This window comes from Anolis carolinensis, chromosome 3, assembly GCF_035594765.1.
Source record: "Anolis carolinensis isolate JA03-04 chromosome 3, rAnoCar3.1.pri, whole genome shotgun sequence".
In the NCBI taxonomy this organism is placed as follows: Eukaryota; Metazoa; Chordata; class Lepidosauria; order Squamata; family Dactyloidae; genus Anolis; species Anolis carolinensis.
The window spans coordinates 191,940,743-191,965,983 of NC_085843.1; the positions used below are offsets into that span (position 1 = coordinate 191,940,743).

The 25,241-nt window shown below is 38.7% G+C and overlaps 1 protein-coding gene across 2 annotated transcripts in view; it reads left to right on the plus strand.

Annotated features, from left to right (window-relative positions):
* The window catches only part of plpp4 (phospholipid phosphatase 4), a 166,932-nt gene extending 153,303 nt beyond the window's left edge, over positions 1 to 13,629 (plus strand). For both annotated transcript variants that reach the window (XM_008106787.3, XM_016992244.2), the window contains exons 7-8: positions 8,179 to 8,367; positions 8,779 to 13,629. In XM_008106787.3, coding sequence (XP_008104994.1) covers positions 8,179 to 8,367; positions 8,779 to 8,924 — 335 coding nt within the window. In that variant the 3' untranslated portion in view covers positions 8,925 to 13,629. The remainder of the gene's footprint in view (positions 1 to 8,178; positions 8,368 to 8,778) is intronic.
* Positions 13,630 to 25,241: the final 11,612 nt, after the last annotated feature.

The following is a 25,241-nucleotide window of genomic DNA, read 5'->3' on the forward strand; positions in this document are numbered from 1 at the left end:
TTGAACTAATAGGATTCAGGCCATTGTATCCAAACAATTTCTAATTCATTTCCAAAGTGTGAGAGAGTCCAGAGGTAATTTTTTTTGTCCTAACTCTGTCTTTGAATTACAAACATATGATATAACTCTATGAACATCTACTGAAAAATAGATCACATTAAGTTCAGTGATGCTTATTTCCCAATGGGGTGACTTCTCATATCTCCAATCCTCCTGTACTGATTTTAATATAAATTGGAGTGAAAATAAACTAAGGGCCTCATCATATTGGCTGCCAGAATCAACATGGATCATGGCTTCTTTGCCAGTTGTGTGGCATGGAATCAGGAAGCTCAACAGCAGGTAGGTGCACCTTTCACTGATGTTACTGGCAATGAGAAGGACGGAGAGGTCAGGAGCTGACAGCCATTCCTCATCCATGAGAGTCAAATTCATCTCATGCTGTGATAATCTTTTTTCCGTGTAATATGCAGTATAGTCCCAAATTTTTGTGTTAATTTTTATGTGAAAAAAGCATATGTCCATGTGTTAAAGATGGAAGGGAACTAATCCAAACTTTGGTCTGTTGGCAACTTTTGATGTATCCTATCCCCAAAGCATTTCATGGAATGAAATGTGTGCTGTGAGGCAGATAATTGCAGTAACATTCACTGTATGGTCAAAATAGACAGTACCCAAAGAGATTACTGCTGTGTCCATTACAGCTGAATACGCTTGTCTTTGAAGTTTAAGGAGGTAGAACTGGAAAAATTCTCTTTTTTTTCTTAAGAGAAAGAACATTTGGATTTCATTAATGACATGTTTTTCTGCAAGTGACCTTAACACATCTGAAACAACCACAACCTGAATGAGGATACTAAAACGTTCAATAAAATATTCCTACAGGCTCAGCCATCCTCTTTTATGCTGAGGTGACAGGCAATTGTGTTGAATTACCTTTGAGGTGGCTTTGCGATAAGAGCCTAAACTGCCCAATGGGGAACCAGCAAGAGACATCAACTATGTTTTTTTTTATGGGGCATAGGTATTGCAAGTTAAGAGAAAAAGGGTAGCATTGAAAAGTCATAGATAAGTGTGATAGAATTAATATTGTAAGCTTCTTTCAGCTCTAATGCAATATTTTTGACATGGCTATTGGTGAATAAGCACAACTGAACTTCCAGCATTATGAATTTCAAGCAGGAAAGTAATAATTTTAACAAGTTGAGGGCTTTTTTGTTTCTGAAAATAGTGCAATTTATTTTTTCACTAAGATGCCCAGAAATAATTCCATTGGATAAAAGGGCCACTAAGAGTCAGCCTTGAAATCAGGACAGCAATATTTATTTATTTATTTATTTATTTACAGCATTTATATTCCGCCCTTCTCACCCTGAAGGGGACTCAGGGCGGATCACATTGCACACATAAAGGCAAACATTCAATGCCATGACATAGAACAGAGACAGAGACAAGACGCAGGCACCGGGCTGGCCTCGAACTCATGACCTCTTGGTCAGAGTAATTTGTTGATTTGTTGCAGCTGGCTTGCTTTCCAGCCTGCGCCACAGCCCGGTCCTATTTCTTTTGCACTATTTTTCTTTGGTGGAAGAAGAGAGAAACCTTCCAAAGAACATACTTTTTTGCGATGGTTCCAAGGAGTTCAAAGGCCTTTTCATGGTTGGAAGAGGAGATAACCAAACAAGCATTAGATAAACACAATTTGTGTTGAATCTTCCTTACATTTCAGGTTGTTATTACTATTAGTAGAAAGTGCCAGTGAGTCTGAGGATCCTATTTATATTTAATTTGCTTTTCCTTGAGATTCCTACGAACTTAATGACTCTGCAGCTTCTAAAATTTTCCCCAGATTCTTTGATTTCAGCATGGCTCTAGTGTCATTTCCATTACGGTCACCCTCAGACCTTTTGGCATCATAATAGCTCTTAAGAGACTTGGTGTAGCCAGGAGAATTCCCTGACATTGAAAGCAATTCTCACCTTTCACTAACTGAAAATCCATCAGAGACTAAAATCTTGAGAGTATGAAGATGTTTTTTTTTCTTGATGCATTAACAGAAATCAGAATCTGTTCCAGGCAAACCTCCCTCAGGAGAGACTTCCAGAGTTGGGGTGCTATAACTGAAAAGGCTGCTTGATGTTAGAGAAGATTATTCTTCAAATATCTCATTTAGATTCAAGAAATTACCATCTATCTGTCTTTGATGGAGCAGCCTCACCAATCTCAATCCATTCAATAATCAAAAGTCATGATATCATTAGGAACCTTTTAGCTAAAAATTATGACCTCATGCAATAAAAAGGCATAATATTGCTAGGCACCTTTCAGACATATATTATAAATCATTACACAACAGTGCATAGAGCATAGTTAACTTTGGTATTTTAACCACTTTCTGATATGATTATGCTGTCCTTTGTTCTTGGGCGATAAAGAAGCCCAAGTTTCACAAGTGTTCCCTTCTCTATTACCCAAGTGCTAGTTCAGGTTGAGCATCCCTTATCCGGAAAGCAGAAATACTTCAAAATTGTCTATATGGGCAGCTGTGATAGTGAGAGCTTTGCTTACTGATGATTAAATGTACAGTTGTTTCATAAACAAAAATATTAAAATATTGTGCATAAAATTACCTTCAGGATATATCCATAAGGTATATGAAATATATATGAATTTTGTGTTTAAGCATGGATACCATCTCCAAAATATATTATTATGTATACACACACAAATATTCCAAAAGCTCCCCACCACCACCAAAAAATCTGAAATTCAAAACACTTCTGGTCCCAAACATTTTAGATATATCATACTCCTACCTGTATAACAAATACTGAAACAAGGTGTGAAGTTGTCAAGACAAGTCAAAAACAAGAGATTTCCGAAAGCTCTTGTTTCAGTGTCCCAGAATGCTGTATGTTTTACAAGTGAGGATAAATTAGGAATCTTGAAAGGGAGGAAGATGTGATCAGGGAGACAGTTTAATGCATCATTTATTTGCTTTATTCTTTCAGATAACCAGTCTCCTACTATTGGATTTCTGTCAGTGGAATGTAAAGACTCTACAATGCCAATACTTTCAGCACTGTGTTTGTCTGCTGCAGAAATGCTATAATTTATTTTTTAAAGTCATTTAAAAAAAATCTGTGCTTTCCCCAGGAAAAATGCTGTAGTTCACACATTCAGATATTTCAAAATGTATGTAAATAGCTAACACATTGCTACAGTTTCCTTTTATATGATCATTTGGGGTGTTAAAATATGATATTTTTATCTCCCTTTTGATCTAGGGAAATACATGATAGGTCAATTAGTTTCCTGCTTCAGTTGTGAGTTGCTGCAAGCTCCTTGTCTTTTATCCACCCTGAGTCCCTTCGGGAAGATAGGGCAGGATAGAAATAAAGATTTTGTTATTTGAAACACAACAAGTTGAGTCCACAGCAGACAGTCTGCTGGCTGTTATATTAGATCAGACGTCGGACACTTCCCAAGTGTCTAGGACTGTGTGATGTATCAGCGAATAATGCGTGCAGATCCCAGTAAGGTGGCCTTCTGCAGCTGGCAGATGGTAATTTTGTCAACGCCGATTGTGTTTTAAGTGCTGGCCAAAGTCTTTAGGCACTGCACCCAGTGTGCCAATCACCACTGGGACCACCTTGACTGGCTTGTGCCAGAGTCTTTGCAATTCAATCTGTAAGATGATGACGACGATGATGATGATGAGTAGTGGTAGTAGTAGTAGTAGCAGTAGTAGTAGTAGTATTGTGCTAAAAAATTCTTCTTACAAAATGTGGCTGGGTCTTGTCGCTTGGTGAGGCACTAGCATTCTTTGGCAGAGAAGGCTAAAAACCTAGTAAAACTACAGCTCCTAAGATTCCGTAGCATTAGGCAGTAGCAGTTAACGTGGTGTCAAACTGCATAAAATCTACAGTGTAGATGCAACTTCATTGTGGCACAAACTAAGATCATATACACCCTGTTGACATGACTTAGAAAAACATGGGAGCTAGTGAGAGCATTTAAATATTCTAGGTGTACATATGTGTGTGTAGGACATTTTAGTTCTTATTGCACTAGGAAGGGAAAAGTCCTCACCTACATACTTCACTGCGCCTCGTACTTGCATTTTGGCCTTGAGGTGCTGTTTTTGAAGCAGAATATAAATGCTTCCTACAATATCATTTGAATCTGATTTCAGAAGTTCGGTTACCTTGCTGATTTTTGGAGGCAAAGCCATCAGGCATCTTCAGGGAGAACAAGGAAGAAATCACTGGTAGGGCAGATGGAGAAATGATCTGACTTATTACCTCATCACATGGCTCAAAATAAGCATCCTAAGATGCTTAGAACTAGCTTCAGGGACAGAGTCCCATGGCAGCCACCAGATGCCGTTGCCTGTGGCTTAGACCCCAATCGGGGTAAAAGCGTCACTAGAAACTTTCTCCACAACACGGGAGGGTTCCCATGTTGTCATAGAATCATAGAATAGTAGAGTTGGAAGAGACCTCATGGGCCATCCAGTGACTCCAGTGGAGCAAGCTTGAGGCCTCCACATGAGGGTAATTCTTTCCTCATGTGATAGGGAAAGCATCACAGAGAGGGAGCTGCGCACAGCGCGATAGATTCACCCTGCTGTTCCCACTTTCCTCGCCGGAAACCTGGCCTTTTTGATAAGATAGTTAGTACTGTCCACCCTCTCTATTCATGGATTCAACCTTCCATGGCTTAATTTTTTTAAAAATCCAAAAAACACACATTGATTTTCCCATTTTATATAACCGTCTTCATTTTACTATGCCGTTGTAAATAATGCAACTTGATGATCCATGCATTTTAGTATCAATTGGGGGAGGGGTCCTGGAACTAATCCAAAAGCCTATATAGAAGGAAGTTTCCTATGTTATTGTTGTTGCCTCAACTGTTTGAAGGCCTTTCAATCAGGGCCATAGCCAGAAAAAAAATTTCAGGGGAGGGGGATGGTGAAACATTTTTTTAGTCAATCATGAAGAATAGTTTTATAACACAAAATAATTTAGAAATCAGGCTCCATTGATAAACTTCAGTGGACACTCATGGGGATTTGCTTAATCAGTTAAACATGAATTTTTTTTGGGGGGGGGAATTGAACCCCTAACCCCTCCCCCCTTGGCTACAGCCCTGCTTTCAGTTACCTACCAAGCAGCTGATGTGTAAATACTGTTATGAATAAAGCTGTAAGTTTTAATTTATAAAATACTTAAAAGTGGCTTGTTAGATGCAGCATTTGAAAAAGTGACTTTAATAATTTCCAAAATTCCTTGATAGCGCAACCATTGTCTATCCTGGTTGGGGATTCTGGGAGCTGTAATACAAAAATAATTTTAATGTTCTGGTCTTGTCATTATACATTAGCTTTGAATAAATTTATCCTGAAATCCCAGCATAATCCAGTGCCTAGGTAAGCTTAGAGCACCTGTCACTTGCAAATGTAAATAGTTAAATTAGACTTTAGAGTTATCAGAGTAGAACAAAGTTTGATGCGGCACATGAAACCTGTGATCAAAGAGCAGATTTCTGATTCCCTAATTTGCTCTTCTTTGCACGGGCACTGTGGGTGTTTTATGGTGGTATGGAAGGCTTCACAGAAGAGGGGTGAGGAAGAAATCCCCATTGCGCAAAGCAGACTGCTGTTAATGCGGCAGTGATTTAGGCAATTGATATAGATGGAAATGTTCTCTCACCATGCTGGGCTTGCTCTTTCATATTCATATATGATTTTGTCAGTGACAACCTGAGATGCATACAGAGCTCTTGGGTACCATAGGATCTTCAATGTTTGCTTACGCTTGTTAGATCTTTTTAGAATGTTTATTTGATAAGGGATGCAGACGTTCAAAATGCTAAATAGTCTGAATAGAAAATGATACCAATAACAAGGATTATATCATGAAACAGCACTGTACATAGTTTTCTTCAGGAACTCCTAAAAGGCTGAGGGAAGAGACCATAAACATGATATGATGTGTTTTAATTGATTTTCCTTGTAATTTGCTGTGGAAATCTGCTATTAAGTTTTGTTTTAAAGATGCAAGACATGTTGTACTAATGTCTTGAGACAATAAAACCAAGACATTAAACGTACTAATAAGGAACTGATGTCTCTCATGTGATTGCAGAGAAGATAATTGTGGCAAAGTTAAATCAAGGTGGAAGAAATGTGTTTTGTTCAGAGACAGGCTAACGTTCTTCAGCATCAATTCAGAAAACATAATACAATAGAACATGTTTTGTTTTGGCTCTGTGTGCTCATTGCTTGATAAAATGCTTAGTATTCTTCTCTACAGTTGCAATCCTCTGATCACTTGATAGATAGGATTGTTTGGATCACCTCTGCATAGGAAAGTTTTTTTACCTCAGAGAAGAAGATTTGTCCAGGGTCTTGGCAGAAAAGAATAGATTCATAGAATCACTAGGCTTCCAACCACCACCCTCACCAAAAACATACATTAGGATTTATATATATCACCCCCAAAACTATGGTGCATAACTATAGCAGACAGTTTTTGAGCACTTTCTGTCCCGGAACAAAGCTAAGCTGTTCAGAAAGCTAAACTATTTCAAAGGGATGCTATACCTAGTCACCCAGTACTATTTTGGACACTGAGACAAATATCTTTTTTATAAAATTACTTGGGAGAGATATCATCAATGGGTTATACCAGAGTTCTGAAGCCCTAAAAACTGTCCAAGGACTCTGGTTGCAACCAAACTTAGCGCATATCTGCATTGAAGCAGGACAAAACTGGTAAACTGAGAAATAGGAAGAACTTCCTGGTATTAAAACAAGAGTGACAGAAAGTTCACTTTGCTTCAGACATACTGATAGGTTAAAACACATCTGTATAGGCACATCTGCTTGTGATCTAGTTGTTACTTTCATGGGTCATGGGGAACCTTAACGAAATGGAGCTAAAAGACAAACTCCTTCATATCCAGTCAAAGAGAGCAAACCCTGTTCCCTCACTCTGCTCACACCCTTCAATATAGATGCAAGGAAGAGTTCAGAAGATTTTATTTCCTTTCATGACAATTTGGGTTATTCATATCCAACAATCTATGATTCCTGATCACTGTATCTTGGCCCATTGATGGAGTATTTTGTACTAGTTTTTAGTTCTGTGGTTGATTGATTTGTATGTCTTGTGTACTTATTATTATTATTATTATTATTATTATTATTATTATTATTATTATTATTATTATTACAATATTTATATCCCACCCTTCTCACCCAACAGGGGACTCAGGGCGGCTTACAATAAAACACATATATAAAAATTATACAGTGCAATATAAATCAGTTAAAAATTATTATTGACTGACATCAGTATTCATAAAACACATTATAAAATACAGGTAGGCTTGTTCATTAGGTTCATTATTGTATTGTGTTTTAGTTTTTGTATGATTTTAAGTTGTTGATGGTTTCCTTTACTATGTTGGATGAGCCTCCGGTGGTGTAGTGGGTTAAAGCCTTGTGACTTGAAGGTTGGGTTGCTGACCTGAAGGCTGCCAGGTTCGAATCCCACCCGGGGAGAGTGTGGATGAGCTCCCTCTATCAGCTCCAGCTCCATGCGAGGACATGACAGAAGCCTCCCACAAGGATGGTAAAAACATCAAAACATCCGGGCGTCCCCTGGGCAACATCCTTGCAGACGGCCAATTCTCTCACACCAGAAGCGACTTGCAGTTTCTCAAGTCGCTACTGACACGAGAAAAAAAAAAAAACCTATGTTGGAAACCACCCATGAGGAGATAGGGCAGTATATAAATAAAGTTTATTTTTTATTATTATTCCTAAATAATTATGGTTTATATAAAATAAGATAACATACAATTATTTGTGACCATGGATTGTTTAAAATAACAGAATCAAACACAGTTTACATTTTGCGTGGCAAGTGAAACTGCAGCTAACTTCTCACAATATATTTTTGTGGTTATGCCAGAAGAGGAGAAGTAAGTGCTCTTATTCTCAAAGTAAACTATAGTTTTTCATGTTAGCTAGCTTCTGTTTTCACTTCTTTTTTCTTTCTCATTTATGAAATACATATGTGACTTTGGATCATTGCCCATTCGTTATTTCAACAACAATGTATTATTTTTGTTGTCTTTTCTCTCCCCCCCCCCCCCAATGCCTAGATGCTTTTGTTGGAGGGGTCATTGGCCTTGTATTTGCCTACATTTGCTACAGACAGCACTATCCTCCACTGGGCAACCTGGCTTGTCACAAGCCTTACGTCAGCCTGCTAATCCAGACATCACTGAAGAAAGAAGAGATCCCTACAACAGATAATGCCACCAGCCTGCCACTAGAAGGGATAACAGAAGGTCCAGTATGACTAATACACATGCAGGATGAACTATTAGCCCTTTCATACATTCCGCCAATCCAAACTGGTTTCTCTGCATAATTAATGTCTCTTTAAAAGCTGTGATTCTGCCATACTCTCTTTCCTTTCACAGAATGTCTTTTTGCACTCTTATTTTTAAACTTTTGTTCTTCTTAGATTTCCCCTTCCCTTCTTTTTCATACAAACCTTACATAAATAAACTCACAGACAGAATGTTTCTAACCAACACAAATATTATTTACGGGGGGTAAAGACAGAGCTCAAACCATTGAGATGTCATTAATTACTACTAATCTCTGTATAGCACTTTTAATGGGTTACAAATCCATAGCTCATTCATACTTGCAACAGCCCTGCAAGGTCAGTCACTATTATTCCCATTTTATAGATGGGTGGCAGAGGCTGGAAGAGAATGACTTGTCTAAGAGCACCCAGGAACCTGAAACTGAGCAAGAATATGGGCATGGACCAGGACCAATTTTTACTCCTATGGACCAGATGGACTACAAAGAGGATGTAAATATCTTCTGCTAAGAAGTGACAAACATTCTGAACTGAAATTGACTCCGTTCCTGCCATCCCTGAAGACCTTCAACATGTATAAAAAGGCTTTATTTCCTTTTGTATCTCATCAGTTGGTATGCAATTACAACAACCTTCTGTTTATCTGCTGGTTGTGTGAATGTTTGTTGTGTTCTGCCCATCATGTTTGACAGCGTTATTCTGAGATAGCTGAAATAAAATAATGGTTTTAAATATACAAAAGCCTGAGAGCTGGGGAATGCCAAGATTATAGGCATAAGTCATTCCCCAAAAAGGCGTTGACAGCAAGCTTATGCAAAGCTGTCGAAGCTGTCAGCCAGCAATAACATATATTGAAAGGATCACTTGGACTTGTGTATTAACAAGTTAGTGTGTATGTTTTTCCTTCCTTGAGAGCTTTGTAGAAATTTACTTTGAGGCCAAGCAACTGGTTTAGAAACAGCCAGCCACAATCCTTTTAAAAAACAACACTTGGTCCAGAATATTCAGAAGTGTGAAGATGAAAAGAACCCTTTTAATGTGTGTACATGAGCTACCACCATACCTTTTAAACAGTTTCTCTTGATGTGCTAAAGTATTGGCAAACCCATTTTGCTTGTCTCCCCTCCCTCTCAGCACTATATTAACTTTGCAATTTTTGTTGTTTCAATTTTTGTCTGCTCTGCATCTGCAGTGTTGATTCTAAGCATCACAACTGGATTGCAGGAAAATTACAACATATGTGTACATGAGGGGAAGTTGCTGGTAGCATACTTGCTAACTATAGAAATCAAATGCTATGTGAAAAGAGGATAAACTGCCAGAAGACGCTGTAGAAATATACCACTCATATATAGCTTTGGGCACTTCAGTAGTCAAATGCTGGAATTCCATCTTTTAAGAAGTAAAGAGTGGGCAAAAATCGATATATTTCCTTAGAAGTAAAGGAGGAGGTTGCACCTTGGGTTCATGAACCTGTAATGATACATTGCCAGAACAAAACTGCACTTATTTAGAATGGGCATCATTTTAACTGTTCCAGAAATCCCTCTCTAGATCTTGTATTTCTTTGCAAAAATTTCCTGAAGTCATCACCCGCTATCCTGTGAGGTGCATAGGATGGTGGATTCTTCTGAGTGCAGAAAAGTTACTGTTTTAGAATATAATCCCTAGAACTCCTCACCCAGCATGACCACTGGCTGTGTTGGATAGGGAATTTGGGGAGTTGTAACCCTGTTTTTTCCCCCTTTTGGTTCCCACGTTATCCCAGACCTATTATCTGAATGCAAGGTCCTTGTCCTGAGAACTGCCTTGTGTTGTGTCCCCTGCATGCAGCCCAGCCTGTGGCGCATGGGCGGAAGTCTTTGTCACCCTTGCCAGGAACAGAAAAACCATGCATGGTAGACCCATGTTAGTTATCTTTATTTTTGAAACTGCCACCATTAGGTTTTTTTTGCAGGTGTTATCCTGCAGTGAAAATGTGAAAAGAAGAAAGCAGCATTTCCTTTTTTTCTTTTTATAAAATGGTGTGAAAATAATATCATAGAAGATGTTCTATATAATAATCTGTTAGTGAGCTTCTTCTTTCTTCTTTTTGGCTTGACAAGACTAATGGAAGCAGCTTTGATCAGTGCTATCTATTATGGTGCTTTACACTGGAAGAGTTTGCTGTTCTGGCTATTCATATGTCTAATATGTGCCTGGTGGCCTATGAATCAGCTGTTCCGTGATTCAACAAATTTATGTCTCTCTGAAAACAGGGCATATTTTTTTTTGTCTGGGAGTGGGGTGGTGGGTATATTTTTATTCCTGATTGATAACTGTGATATTTTAGTAGAAGGAAAAGTAGACAAACTTTTTGCAAGTTGAATCTATTCCAGAAAATAAAAATGAATACTTAAAATTGTATCATATATTTGTCAGACATTATTGAAATAGTCTTATAGAATTTAATGAGGAAGAAATCTTTGTAATCCAAAAATATTGCATAGGAAAAGATACCTGGGTGGATGAAATAGTGTGGAGGGGAGTGATATGAATGGATACAGTGCCAACATGGTATCAAATTTTGCCTTTTTTAATAAATATGCAATAGCTGAAGCTGCATAAACTTTTGTGAGCTTAGAAAATGATAGAATAATTGTCCTCAGTGATGCGATAACTTTGGCAGTTTTTAAATCTCTCCTGTTACTGTTATTACTACTGAGATGATATATTTTAAAGAAAATCTTACAGGATAAATTCTGTTTGAGAGGTGCTCTGCTTTTTAGAAAAAAAATCAAATATCTGTCTGTGTGTGAGGTTCGTCATCACAAACCTGAGATTGTGATATGTGCTAACTAACATTGGAGGGTTGTAAGAATATACTTGCTGTAGTTAGTCTCTGTTGATTGTCAGTGAAATGCCAAAAGTATTTGACGCGGGCAAGAATGGATCATGAATTGAGCAAAGGAGGTGCTTCACCATTGTGGAGTTATGCCCTTTCCAGAGTGATCCATGAGCTGGCCATGTTTCTCTCTCCCAATTCTCCCTTATGTCCCCTTAAGAACAAGCTATTCTTAGACATGTTGGCTTAAAATCTTTCTTAGATATTTAGCCTCTCATTTGCCTTTAGGTATCCTGATGAGTTGAATTCATCGAGAATGGAATTATACTTCAAAAGTGTGCCTTTCCCTATGATTAATTTCCATTAGCTGAGAATATTATATGGATCCTACTACATGTGTCCCCACTTCAGTTAGAATTTATGTAAAAGAATTAAACCTGAAACTGTGTCTTTAACAAGGGCTTACTGAAGCAACTTTCATAGTTGCTGGTTAATCACTTGGAGGTTGGTTGCTATCAAGTGATTAATCCAATAGTAGCTTGTTTACATGAACAAACTCCACCCATTTCCACTTCAGAAGCCAAAAAGCAGCTTCCTATGGTAAGCTGTTTGTGTATCATTATTCATTATGTAGAACATCTGACTTCTGTGCCACCATGAGTTCTTTTTTGTAGCTTGCAATGCCATTCAAAATAGTTATGGAGGTATAGATGATGCCACCAAGCCCATCCACATATTGATTTTATTGTAGACACTTTGCTGCTAGCATTCAGACTCAGGCTCAGTTCACATAATGGTGTTGAGATATAATTATTATTAATGACCAACTGTCCCTTAGGAACATTCTCTCTTCTTTGGGTGAAGCTTATTTCCTTGTTTTCTTATCACAGCTTGAAGATTGAAGGCTAAAATCAATAGTTAGTTCCTATTGGAGCAGAGAGAGCTACCATGTTAAAATGGTTTGAGCATTGGGCTCCAACACTGGAGATCAGGATTCAAATCTCTGCTCAGTCATGGGAACTCATTACTTAATCTTGGGCAAGTCACACTTTCTCAGCCTATGAGAAGGCCAAAGGTAACTCCCTTTTGAACAAATTTTACCACAAAAAAAAATCTGTGATACATTCACCTTGGTGCCACCATAAGTAACACAAGTCTTTGAGAGCCAACATTGTGTGGTACAGAACATTGGACTACAGCTTTGGAAACCAGGGTTTGAACCCATGGTTTCCAGAGTTCTTCATGGAAACCCACTGGGCAACCTTGGGCAAATCACATCCTCTCAGCCCCAGAGTAAAGCAAGGGTAACCTCTCCTTTGAAAAAAATTTGTCAAGAAAACCCCATGATAGGATCATTCTACTTACCATAAGTGAGAAACAATGGGAAGGCACACAACAAGAATTAGAGCAGATCCAAAAATACTTAGTTTTAATCTACTTGAAGACACTTTGGATCTCATATCAGAAGAAAGATATATAAATTAAATAACTATTAAAACGGGGGAAATTATGCAACTGGGAGACAGTTATAGAGATGTACCTATGACATCTTCTGATGTCCAAAATCCTACCTTTGAAGCTTCAATCCTCTCCCCCCAAAAGATGCTGGGTGGTGGAGCAATGATTAATGATGTGTCCAATCCTCTCCTGTCTATGGGAAATGTAACAGACAGCAGGGTCCACTTGGGATCCTGTAGCAACTGGGTGTCTTAGTATGCCCTGTGACCAGAAGATGGTTGGACACATCTTTGCCTCACTGCTTTCTGGAGTGTCAGAAATGACTGTGCTGGGGCAGGGCTACGAGATGTGCAAGGAAGTATTTGAGGAGCAGTATTGGCCACTGTAATTGTATAGCAACTATAAACATGAATTGGAATAATTATGATGTCATTCAGCCAGGATTATGACATTGTAATTACTGAACAGGATTTACATATATGAAATCTCATCTTTCAACGAGTCCCAATACATGTATTTCACCCTTTCCCTTGATACAGTTCAAAGCCAGCTTTGAAATGGGTTCCCAAATAATAATTTTCCAGAATAAAGTATTATCCAATGCCACAAAAATATGGTAAGTGCTGAATAAAAGGTTGAAAGGGATTTTAGCAGTACAGTAAAAAAAAATGAAGTGCTTTTAACTGAGGCGATTACACTGGGAGTTATAAAGTAAACCATGTAAAAGTGTTTATTTTAATGTAATTAAACCTTACAGAGGATGTAATGATGTAAAATCTAAGCAGGAATCCAGAGAAGCTGCAATTAAAGGGTGAACTGGTGAGGAAAAAGCATCTTTGTGGATCAGTGTCTTTTTACTTTTATGTTCTTATGTGAAGGAAATGTAAATGCTGTAATGCACCAATAAAATGAACATGAATGTGGGATTTTGAATATCCTAGTGTTGTAATTCTTATTTCAGTAGCAAATAATTTGGTTTCTTATTGAGCCTTGGATGCTAACAATGCAACCAATAGCTACTATCAAGCTAATATCAAACATATCTGATACTTCCAAAAAGGAAGAACTTTCTGAGATATGTATCTCTTAGCCGAGATATGTGAGACTCATATATATATGTGTGTGTGTGTGTGTGTGTGTGTGTGTGTGTGTGTGTGTGTTTCACATATCTCGGCTTTTACACAATGTCACTATCCAATTTTCTAGTCATATCTTCAGCTTCATTCATCTCTATATATTCTACCAGCAGAAACTATTAGCAACTGTTGGCCTGTGATGCGTGGAGGCTTCAGCACATCATAAAAATTTCTGATTTAACAGAGATGGCATAATGTGATATTCCTGACGCGAAAACAGCCAGTGGCCCATTTTAAAAGCCTGATAAGTTCAAGAAATAGACATCCAGGTGGCTTAAGAGTTTTAGCTCAAAATGAAAAGAAGGCCAATAGACCTTAATCCAATTTTCGTTTATCTCCTTGATAACAGATACATTTAAGCTCTGGGTATCTGTGTTGCTGGCAGTAAAATAAGTTAGGGTTCCATTCTCTGCTTGTATTTGTTAATAACACAAGATGCTAGCCTTGGCATATTTCCTTTTAACTTTCTTGCTGATAACTTTGTGGAGGGAATCACCTGTTAAAAAAAAACCCCTATGCATCTTTTGCTTTGGAACTGTGTTTACTCACAACTCAATGGAACCAGTGCTTCTTTCCCTTTATGCATGAGAATAGCTTAGCTACAGGACAGGCAGCATGGTGTAGTAGTTTCAGTGTTGGACTATAGCTCCAGAAGATGAGAGTTTGAATCCCTGCACCATGGAAAACCACTTACTCCAGTAGACTTAGAGGGAGGTAATGCAATCTCCTCTGTATAAATCTTAGCAAGAAAACACTATCGAGCTGAGATGAAGATACACAACAAAACCAAACATTATGGTTATTATTTATACAAGAGCACCCATTATTTTTTGATCATTCCAGACTGACTTTCTTTCCCCATCCCCTCTGCTCATAGAATGGCAGAAACAGCCAAGCAAATGGCTAAGACAGTAAATGAGAGATTTGGAGGAATGGGTAAGCAGATGGGATGAAGGAAATTAGTTATATATATAATTAATATAGTAATTATATTAGTAGATGAAGAAATTAGTAATTGACTGGGACAGACTCACATGAATTTGGATGAAGTTAAAAATATTCCAGAGGTGCTCCAGAAGTGCTCCAGAGAAAGTCCTATGTAAAATACCTTACACTTAGATGAACTTGATTGACATTCCTCAAAATTCTTTATCCATTCTGTCCATACTTTGAACTGTTAGTATGTCTTTACTAGGCTTGTGCATTTGTATGGAATTATTTAGAAACAGATGAAACAGGATTCGGGCCCTACTCTAGTTTTTACTAGTTTTAGCCATTCTAGGTCCATTATGATACCTCAATCCTATCAATATGACATACGGAGAATTATCAGATTAGAAACAAAATTTATAAAATTGCTTCAGATTGATTGTGCAATGTACAGTAGTCTCACTTATCAAACATTCACTTATCCAACATTCTGGATTATCCAACACAGTCTGCCTTTTAGTAGGCAATGTTTTTGTAGTTAATGTTTTCAATACATTGTGATGTTTTGGTGCTAAATTCGTAAATACAGTAATTACTACATAGCATTACTGCGTATTGAACGACTTTTTTCTGTCAAATTTGTTGTGAAACATGATGTTTTGGTGCTTAATTTGTAAAATCATAATCTAATTTGATGTTTAATAGGCTTTTCCTTAATTCCTTCTTATTATCCAACATATTCACTTATCCAACGTTCTGTCGGCCCGTTAAGTTGGATAAGTGAGACTCTACTGTATTATATATCACCTTCCTAAAGACTTTAAAAGTGTCTAGTTTCTGCTTGAAACAGCTTTTTGTAGAGGTAAAGTGAAGAAGAACAAATGGAGTAATATGAGAGAAGACCTGAAACAAGCGACCCAGAAGACCCTATGGGGAGGAGAATTTTAAAAGGGAAAGATTCTGAAGGGGCAATAGTAACTTAGACAGCTTAAGTCACTGCCAGAGGGGAATACAAACCCCCAGAGGATGAATTTTTCAAGAATTAAGAAATAAATGTAGCAGTATAAAGAGGAGTTTTGTGACCCAATTAATGTTCAAGTACAAGTGTCACTTTGGAATTATGTCTTGAGCTTTATCAATAGAATTTAAAGTGATCTGGAAACAGGGCCAGCCCTAGGCAATTTTCAAGTGTAAGCAAACCGTATTTTGGCGTGCCCCCCCTCCCAAATGCAGTGAGAGTGGAAGAAGAGAGCCATGATTTCCCCAAAGTGCCGGGCCTTGGCCGGAGGAAGGAGTTTCCTCCCTCTGGGCCGAGGCCCAGCCCAGGGAAACGCGGGGAGCGCTGCTGCTTAGCAACGCTCCACGCGTTTCTCTAAGTGCCGGACCTTGGCTGGAGGGAGGAGTTTCCTCCTTCCAGCCAAGGCCCGGCCCAGGGAAACGCAGGGAGCACTGCTGCTTAGCAATGTGCCACATGTTTTCCCAAAGTGCTGGGCCTTGGCCAGAGGGAGGAGTTTCCTCCCTCCGACCAAGGCCCGGCCCAGAGAAACGTGGGGCATGCTGCTGCTTAGCCACATGCCCCGCATTTCCCGAAGTGCTGGGCCTTGGTCAGAGGGAGGAGTTTCCTCCCTCCAGCCAAGGCCCAGCCCAAGGGACTGCGAGGGGTGCTGGTGTTTCCTAGAACTTTTGTTTACCTACCTCTCTCTCTCTCTCTCTCTCTCTCTCTCTCTCTCTCTCTCTCTCTCTCTCTCGGCACTGTACCGGGTGCCTCATTGGTGCCCCCAGGGGATTGGTGTCTTCCACATTTGCATACTTTGCTTACCGGTTCAGCTGCCCCTGTCTGGAAAGAAAGGTCAATGTTTTGATTCATTAATACATGATTTGAAAGTATAAAATTGGGCAGAATTTTACAGCACCATCCTATGTTTACTAGGATAGTCCTAGTAAATTCATTTAATATTTAACAGAGTTTCCTGTACATAGTTAAAGTACACAGATATTAAAAATGAGCTTGACAAATAAAGAAAAAAACCCATCAATCAGGCATGTATAATTATACATGCCTGATTGATGGGTTCTTTTCTTCATTTTTCAAGCTCATTTTTATATCTGTGTACTTTAACCATGATTTATTTTATTTATTTACCTTATTTATACGCCTCCATTCTCTACCCCGAAGGGGACTCAAGGCGGCTTATATATGGCAATTATTCAGTGCCTAAAAAACATAAGCTAAAATAAATTGAATTAAAATTCATACATATTAAACATTAAAATTACATTCAATATTAAAATCACTCCATCCAGAAATCGTAGTCTAAGGCCGTTCCTTAGTCATTACAGATATTCCAAATCTATTATTGCACACCATTCCTGGTACCACACAGGTATGCAAGAATGTTCAAAAATGCAAAATAAAATGTTAAGGAAAAATGGAGGTGGGGGGGGGAAGCTTTCATTAAGAATAGTGATGTGAGGATGGAGTCTGTTAAATCACCACACATGGAGCAGCTTTTTATTAAGATAAAAGAACTAAAAAAAAACAAGTTGAAGATTGAACATAATGAAGTAGAGCTTCCTGGGAGTGGGGGAGATTGCAACATTACATTGGAAATCTCACTTGTCAGTTATTAAATTGGAACTTCATTTTGACTGGTGAATATCAAATCAGGAAACCTCTTCCATGGTACAACATTTTCTGAAAGAAGATGAGGAGAAGATAACCAGTCTCATTTGGCAATAACTGGAAGCTTCTTCCATTCCACCTCTCTTCATTACTGTATTGACTTCATTGACTTCTAAAGGACTCATTGGTGTGGTTTTATGGTGGAACTAATAAGTAATGTAACAACTCACTGTATGACTGATGTCTACTTGTACACTTTGTAAGCTTTCTGCATTTTTGTCACTGCTGTAGACAAATGAAGGAAACACTTGGATGTGGATGTGTGAATTCTGCCCTTGCCTTTCCATACTGAACTGAAGGTTTGAAGAAAGACTATAAATAATTCTGAATGCTCTTCTTTCATTGGAGCTTGAGTTCTGCTTAAGTATACTATTCAAGCCTCTCTGAAAAAGGTTAAGAATATTTGGTGCAACTGTGCAGACAAGGAAGTTTTCTGGATAGCCATAAATATGTTGGCTAGTTGCAGAAAATTGCTTTCAGCTGCCACCAAAAATATGGAGGACTCAACGTGTGTTAGACAGATCGCCACCCACTGACAGCAATATATGGAAGATTTGAATTCGTTGCCACTACTAATGCTGCCACAAATATTATATTCAAGAGCATCCTCTATGTTAGGATATTTAGAGAGTCACACAAGACACTTTATGTGAGGAAAAGCAAGAAGTTGTTGTTTATTTTTTCTTAAACAGTAAAGATGCATAGTGTTTACAATAATAAGTTAGGCTTTACTCTTACATAGAATGATTTTATAACTTAAATTCTGTGAAAATATGTTCCTTCACACAGGAAATACAAACAGGACAATTTAAACATTTAAATCCACTTCTCCTGGAATTTAACACCAGCACTCTAAACTATAGAGCAGGGGTCCCCAAACTAAGTCCCGGGGGCCGGATGCGGCCCATCGAAGCCCTTTATCCGGCCCCCATGGCACAAGGGCAGAAGGGGGTTGGGCTAAATGACCCAAGGGGTCTCTTTTTCTCTTACAACCATTATTATTATTATTATTATTATTATTATTATTATTATTATTATTATTATTATTATTAGAAACACAACAAGATGAGTCCACAGCAGACACTCTGCTGGCTGTTGAATTGGATCACACGTCGGACACTTCCCAAGTGTCTAGGACTGTGTGATGTATCGGTGAATAATGCACGCAGATCACAGTCAGGTGGCCTTCTGCAGCTGGCAGGTGGTCATTTTGTCAGTGCCGATTGTGTTTAAGTGCAGGCCAAGGTCTTGAGGCACTGCACCCAGTGTGCCCATCACCACTGGGACCACCTTGACTAGCTTGTGCCAGAGTCTTTGTAATTCGATCTTTAAATCCTCATATTGTGTCAGCTTTTCCAGTTGTTACTCCTCAATCCTGCTGCCACCTGGGATTGCAGTATCGACAATCCATACTTTGTTTTTTAACACGATTGTGAAGTCAGGAGTATTGTGTTCCAAAACCCTGTATTATTATTATTATTATTATTATTATTATTATTATTATTATTATTATTATTATTATTATTAACATTGAGGCTGGGTGGCCTTCTGTCAGGGATGCTTTGCTGGTGCTTTTGGTGCACAAAGGCAGAAGGGGATTGGACTCGATGTCCCAAAGGGTCTCTTCCAACTCTCTTTTTTATTGTTGTTGTTGTTATTATTTTTATTATTATTACTATTATTATTAATTATTATTGCTCGGTGGCCAACTATAGTCCGGCCCTCCAACGGTCCAAAGGATCACGAACTGGCCCCCTGTTTAAAAAGTTTGGGGACCCCTGCTATAGAGTCTCAATATAGTTCTTAGCCCTTCTTCCCTGAAGGCTCTTAAATATATCCCTCAAAGAGGTTTCATTTTAAAAACACAGTTCCCAAAACTATCTCTCTCTTCAAAACTCCAAACACTAACCAACCCCCTAACTCAGTGATGGGCAACCTTTTGAGCTTTGTGTCTCAAAATTCGCCAAAAAACCAAGCTTAACTCAGGTGGTGTGTCAAGAGAGAAAACGTAATTTCATGATATTTATAGTTTAAATAACAAAAATGTATAATTGTAATATACAACTCTATTTAATAAACCAAAAACTAATTATTTAACTTACCTGCTTAGTGACTTCTTTGTCCATCTGTCAGTCAGTTTCTTTTGTTGGTCTTGATTTTATTTAACTTGTGTGGGGTGCCGTGAAGTAAGGTAAGTGAGGGGGAGGGGGAATTCTTTAACTAACCTGCCTATTAGTGACTTTTTTGTTGCTGAATTGGATGATGATTGCTGTGGTTATGTGGTTGCTGGTAATGGTGACCACAAGGCCCCTAGACATGTGTCCCCCGTAGCATTCTGCTGCTCCCTGCTCCACCTGCCGGAAGTGAGGTCAAAGATCCCTAATGGCCTAACCAAAAGTCCCAGAACTAGACGCTCTGTGCCAGAGTTCTATTGTTTTGGCTTACAGACCTCTGGCACAGACCTCTCTACACTAGACTACAGCAAATCATCCTCAGCTCCTGCACCTGGCCATGCAGGAGCCAAGGATGAAATGTCCATCTCGATATGTAGTCCCATACTTCTCTGTATGTGGCCGCATGCAGCTGTGTGTCATCGAAAATTGCTACATGTGTCAGTGCTGACACGCATGTCATAGGTTCACCATCACTGCCCTAACTGAATGAATAATTCTCTGGTTGCATAGCTCCAACTTTCACTTTGGCTCCGCCCATCTCCAGTTGCTAAGCAACTCTCTCCAGTTACATCAGCCAATCAGACTGCACTTCCAGTAATGGCTGCCTGATTGCTCCTCCCCCTTGCTCTGCTTAGGTTTTGCAAGCAAGGCCTGAAGCTACCTATACATCGACCTTGTAAGGTAGGCAAATCCGTTACACTAGTATTTCAAGGAATTGGACTATATCTCCTGTGACCATATTGGCTGTGAGATGATGATGGAAGGACACCAGGTAATGGAAGTCTATTTCAGAGATTATAGAACTAGATCAGACGTGGGCAACATGTGGCCTTCTAGCTGTTGTTGTACTGCAGTTCCCATTAGCCCTAGCTGCTATAGACAATAGTGATGGCTAATGAAAGTTTCAAGGAGGGACACAAGTTATTCCATTTATAAATTGTTCTTTACTTCAGTGACTGTCCCATCTCTGTAGCCTCAAACTCCTGTCTCTCTCCTCTTCTGGAAATTCTGATCAAGTAACCATATTGTAAACACCTATTAAGCTTCCTCTACTGTTTGATTCTTCATGGTAAAGCTACCATGAAATGTGACATTTCGAAAGGAAAATGGAAGTAGAAAAAAGGCTCTCTATTTCTTAGCTCCCTCAGGGCAGCCTTTGCCTTAATGAAATTATTCCTCAAGTCCTGCAGCATGAAATGCAGCCAGCTCCGTAATATAATTAGTGTGTGATTTTATTGGATGCCACCTGCTCAAAATTACCACTGATACAACATTTTTATAATTAGGAAATTACATCTTGTTATTCTATTGCTTTCCTTTCTGCCTGTAGGAAGCAAATGCAATTCTAAAGAAAGTGTGATTTTTCCTTCATTGGTGCCAATTCCCAACTCTGTTCTGTACTCTGTGGGTTTGTTCTGTTACCTTACAGAGACCTGGCCTCTCCCCTCTTTTTTTTTTTGTATCCTGACACTGATTTGTCTATAGAAGTCTCACCTTTCTGAAGAATTAGAATAATTTCATTTCACGTAGCACCTGGGACCTTGGATCAGTTCATTCCCGCCTCCAATTTGTCCTGCGTCTAGGTCAAATGGATAATTAGAAGATTATGCTCATTGTTTCCCATCTCATCCCTTGAAGAAGCCATTTCAAAGCATGGCTGATACTGGGAAGACGTAGGGGAACCTGCTGTGACAGTATCTATAATTAAGTGATTGGATTACAGAATTATAAAATAGAGTTGCTGTTTGTACCAGCAGAAGCAGTTGGCAGCTCATAATCCTATGTGGTTTTATACAATGATCCAACTGCTATACAATGATCCAACTGCTACCAGAGAAGCCTAGTCTGGTAAGGAGGAAGGGAAATCCCAGTAAGTCTCAGCAAATATATTGCATTGGTCTGTACTACTTTACCTCTCTCTTTTAAGGTCTTGATCACAAAAACCACTATTCCACAGCAGTCACATGATCACTGATCGCAGTGATCGGCATATCATAGCAGCATAAGAACTCCCTTTATCACACTCTTTCTATTCACGCAATATTGCTGATTTGCTAACTCCTCGACATAGCCACAGAGTTCACCCCAGTTTAAGGTTCTCCCCATGATCTTATAGCACCTTAACTTCCTTCATGTTTACAAGTTTCACTCAGTGCACTTTGCCCAGTCCATTGTATGATTTTATTGCTGTGTTTTATCATGTGTTTTATAATGACTGTGATTTTATTTTATGCCTTTTAATTTTATTTGTGTATTTTTTGTATTTGATACTACTGTATGCTTGTTTTATATCTGTGAGTCACCCCGAGTCCCTCTGGGGAGATGCTGGTGGGGTATAAAATAAAATTATTATTATTATTATTATTATTATTATTATTATTATTATTATTATTATTAATTATTATTATTATTTGCCAGTCTGTGGTTCTGCTTTTGCATACCATCACAACCCAGCTTTTCTACACTTCAACTCCTCTGTAGTTTTTTATTGCGATTTCTAAGCAATTTCACAGTTTCTGAAACTGTTCATTTTTTAGAAGCCAAATATTACTGTAAATTAAACAAAAATAAACAGCTAGGAAATAATGAGGGGAAGTGAAGGGAGTAAGAGAGGAAAATCCCATCCCCTGACTTCACTTCAGTATTGCATGCTGATACAAAAGCAGAATGGCCCCATCAACAAGATAGATGGTGGGAACAGTGTAGGATTGTCAGCTATTGAACGACCCTGCCCATCAATCCTGCGGAGAAGGCAGACTGCTAGTGGGATGTGCTTCAATTCAGGTGTGATAGCAGGATCCAAATAATATCTTCTCTGGCACTTGTGGTTTTGCCAAATTATTTTGTTAAAAGCAAACATTTTGTCAAGATTTGGATCAAGAAATACACCCGCAAGAAAGGTTTTGTGGCTTTATTGCTACAGCAAACGAATGAAGGTGTTTCTAGCTTCAAAGCTACACATCCTACCAAGCATGTCTTTCTCCTTGTTCTGCTGTTGAGGGCTCTAATTGTCAACAACAGAGATTCCCCAGACCATAAATATGCAACATCCATGTGGTGTCTTAGGGTCCTTCCAGACGAGCCCTATATCCCAGGATTTGATCCCAAGTTTTCTGCTTTAAACTGGATTATATGAGTCCGTACTGCCAGAAAACCTGGGATCAGATTGTTGGATATAGGGCCTATCTAGAAGAGCCCCTAGTCTGCACTGTGCTCCCACTTCCCTAGCCAATTTTCAGGCAAAGCTGTGGACTGTCACCATCTGTGAAGAAGTGTATAATTGTATTTTGTTTATAGATGATATGTGTATTTGATTTTGTTTATACAGCCAGGTTTGGCTAAGTTTAAAATGGTGAGTATTTCAGTTGACCATATGTATGGGAGAAGGTAGCCATCTTAGAATGCTAGAACAGGTTACCATAGCAAAAGGGGCGGAGCCAACTGCCGCTTGGAAAGGAAAAGGGGAATGTTTTAAAACCCAGCAGTCTGTGATTTCCATCCACAGTGAAGGAACTGATTCTCAGGTAGAGAATCAGGGTGACTCAGAAGAATTTGGGTCAGGCCTAAAATAAAAGGATTTATTTTAGCAGTTGGTTATTTTCCAATCACAGGGAAGGATCTGATTCTTGTGTGGAGAATCAGACTGGCTTAAATAGAAAGATTTGAGTCAGATTTAGGTCAGACCAGACTAGGCAAGTTAGGTGATTTGTCTAGGGTCTTTTATAGAGCCTGTGGATTAGGGAGAATTAATCCCAGGGGATCCAGTAGGATCAGGGTTTAGTGTAACTTAAAGAAAGAAGTATTTTGAAAGATTAACCACCTCATAACCGTTGTAACCATTAAGCGAAATGCCTTTACCAAGTTATCTGAAACCATCAAGCTCTGTACCTGCAATAAACTTGTTATGATTTTATTCAAATCAAGCCTCTGTCATACTCTCATATTAAGTTAAGTAACATCAACATCTGAAGTGGAACAAATAGAGAAAGCTTATAAGAACCAGTACCATCTGCCTGAAGTCTCCTCCATTGGTGGCAGCGAAGAAGAAGATAATCAAACAAATCATTAATTAACATCATCTCTCACAAAACATCTTTATTAAGTGGTGGTATCTGTGTGTGCGTGTGTGGGATCAAAAGGGTTCCATCCCGGCCTCACATTCCTGTCAGACACCTCACCTCTGTCCAATATTGGTGGCAAAGCTGAGGGATTCTAAAAGGATTCCATTCCCTGTCCCCTCAGCATCCTTACATAAATTGGTAGCAGCGGTGGGATTCAAAGGGGATTCCATCCTCTGCCACATCAGTTCCCCACATTAATTGGTGGCAGCGGTGGGATCTGAAGGGATTCCATCCTCTGCCACATCAAGTTCTCCACACCATCCCATTCCCCTTAATCACCTTAGTCCATTCCATGCGTATATACCTGATGAAAGTCTAAACCAGGGGTCCTCAAACTTTTAAACCAGAGGACCTGTGCACAATCCTTCAGACTGTTGAGGGGCCGAATGATCATTTGAATTAAAAAATGAACAAATTTCTATGCACACTGCATATGTCTTATTTGTAGTGCAAAAACAACAACAACAACAACAACAACAACAATATGGTATTATTATTAGTATTACATTGTATTACATTATAATATTTCTATCAATATTATATGTATATACAATATTATATTATTAAAACTGATATAAAAATATTATATTATAAAACTGAGGGCAGGGGCCAGGTAAATGACTTTGGAGGGCCGCATCCGGCCCCCGGGCCTTAGTTTGGGGACCCCTGGTCTAAACAATCTGCATTGTATTGATAAGAGAATGACAATTTATTCTCTTATCATCTGGGATGCATGCTGGCAGATGTCAAATAGGCATTATTCCCCTTGCACCAAGGCCATAAGCATTCTTAGCTGCCGAGATCATGGATAAGGTCGGTAAGGGCCAGTAAGAATGCAATATCTTTTTCCTAAAGGGGATTTTCTAAGATATAACAGGAAATGTATACATCTTAAATCTCTTCACTGCAGTAGTCTTCCTGGGATTTCCATTATACTTGTACCATTCATAATATTCAAGTGCTTTCACTCTGTGGGCCTGTGGAATGTGAAATTAGTTTATTTACTCCCCTTGATTCCTCTTTTTAGTTATAATCAACAGACACATCGAGAGGGGAAATTACAGTTTTCTCCATATTCCTCCAAGCATTCTTATGTATATCTCAAAATCTCCTGTTCAATATTTATTGACTCCTAAACAGCTGTTGTTATATTTTAAAATATTTTAGTGTGAGACGCTATCTCACATGTCTGATTGTCCTCCTTCCATCTTGTCTCTCTTTCAATCAGTGTTGCAAGCAATTTGTATACACACTATCAATTTTGTTCTGAACATTAGAAGATGCCATCTTTAATAGCATCTATTATATAATATGACAGAGAGGGGGAAGAGAATTAACTGCATGAAAGTATAATTAATCAGTCTAGAAATTTCTAGTATATCTGTGTAAGGAAGCATAAGAGCTAGAAAAGGTTTTATTAATATTTTATTGTGAGACATATGAGCAAGATTGCTCTGACAGGAATTTTTTTTTAAAAGAGTGCTGTCTGTACTTTTTTCCT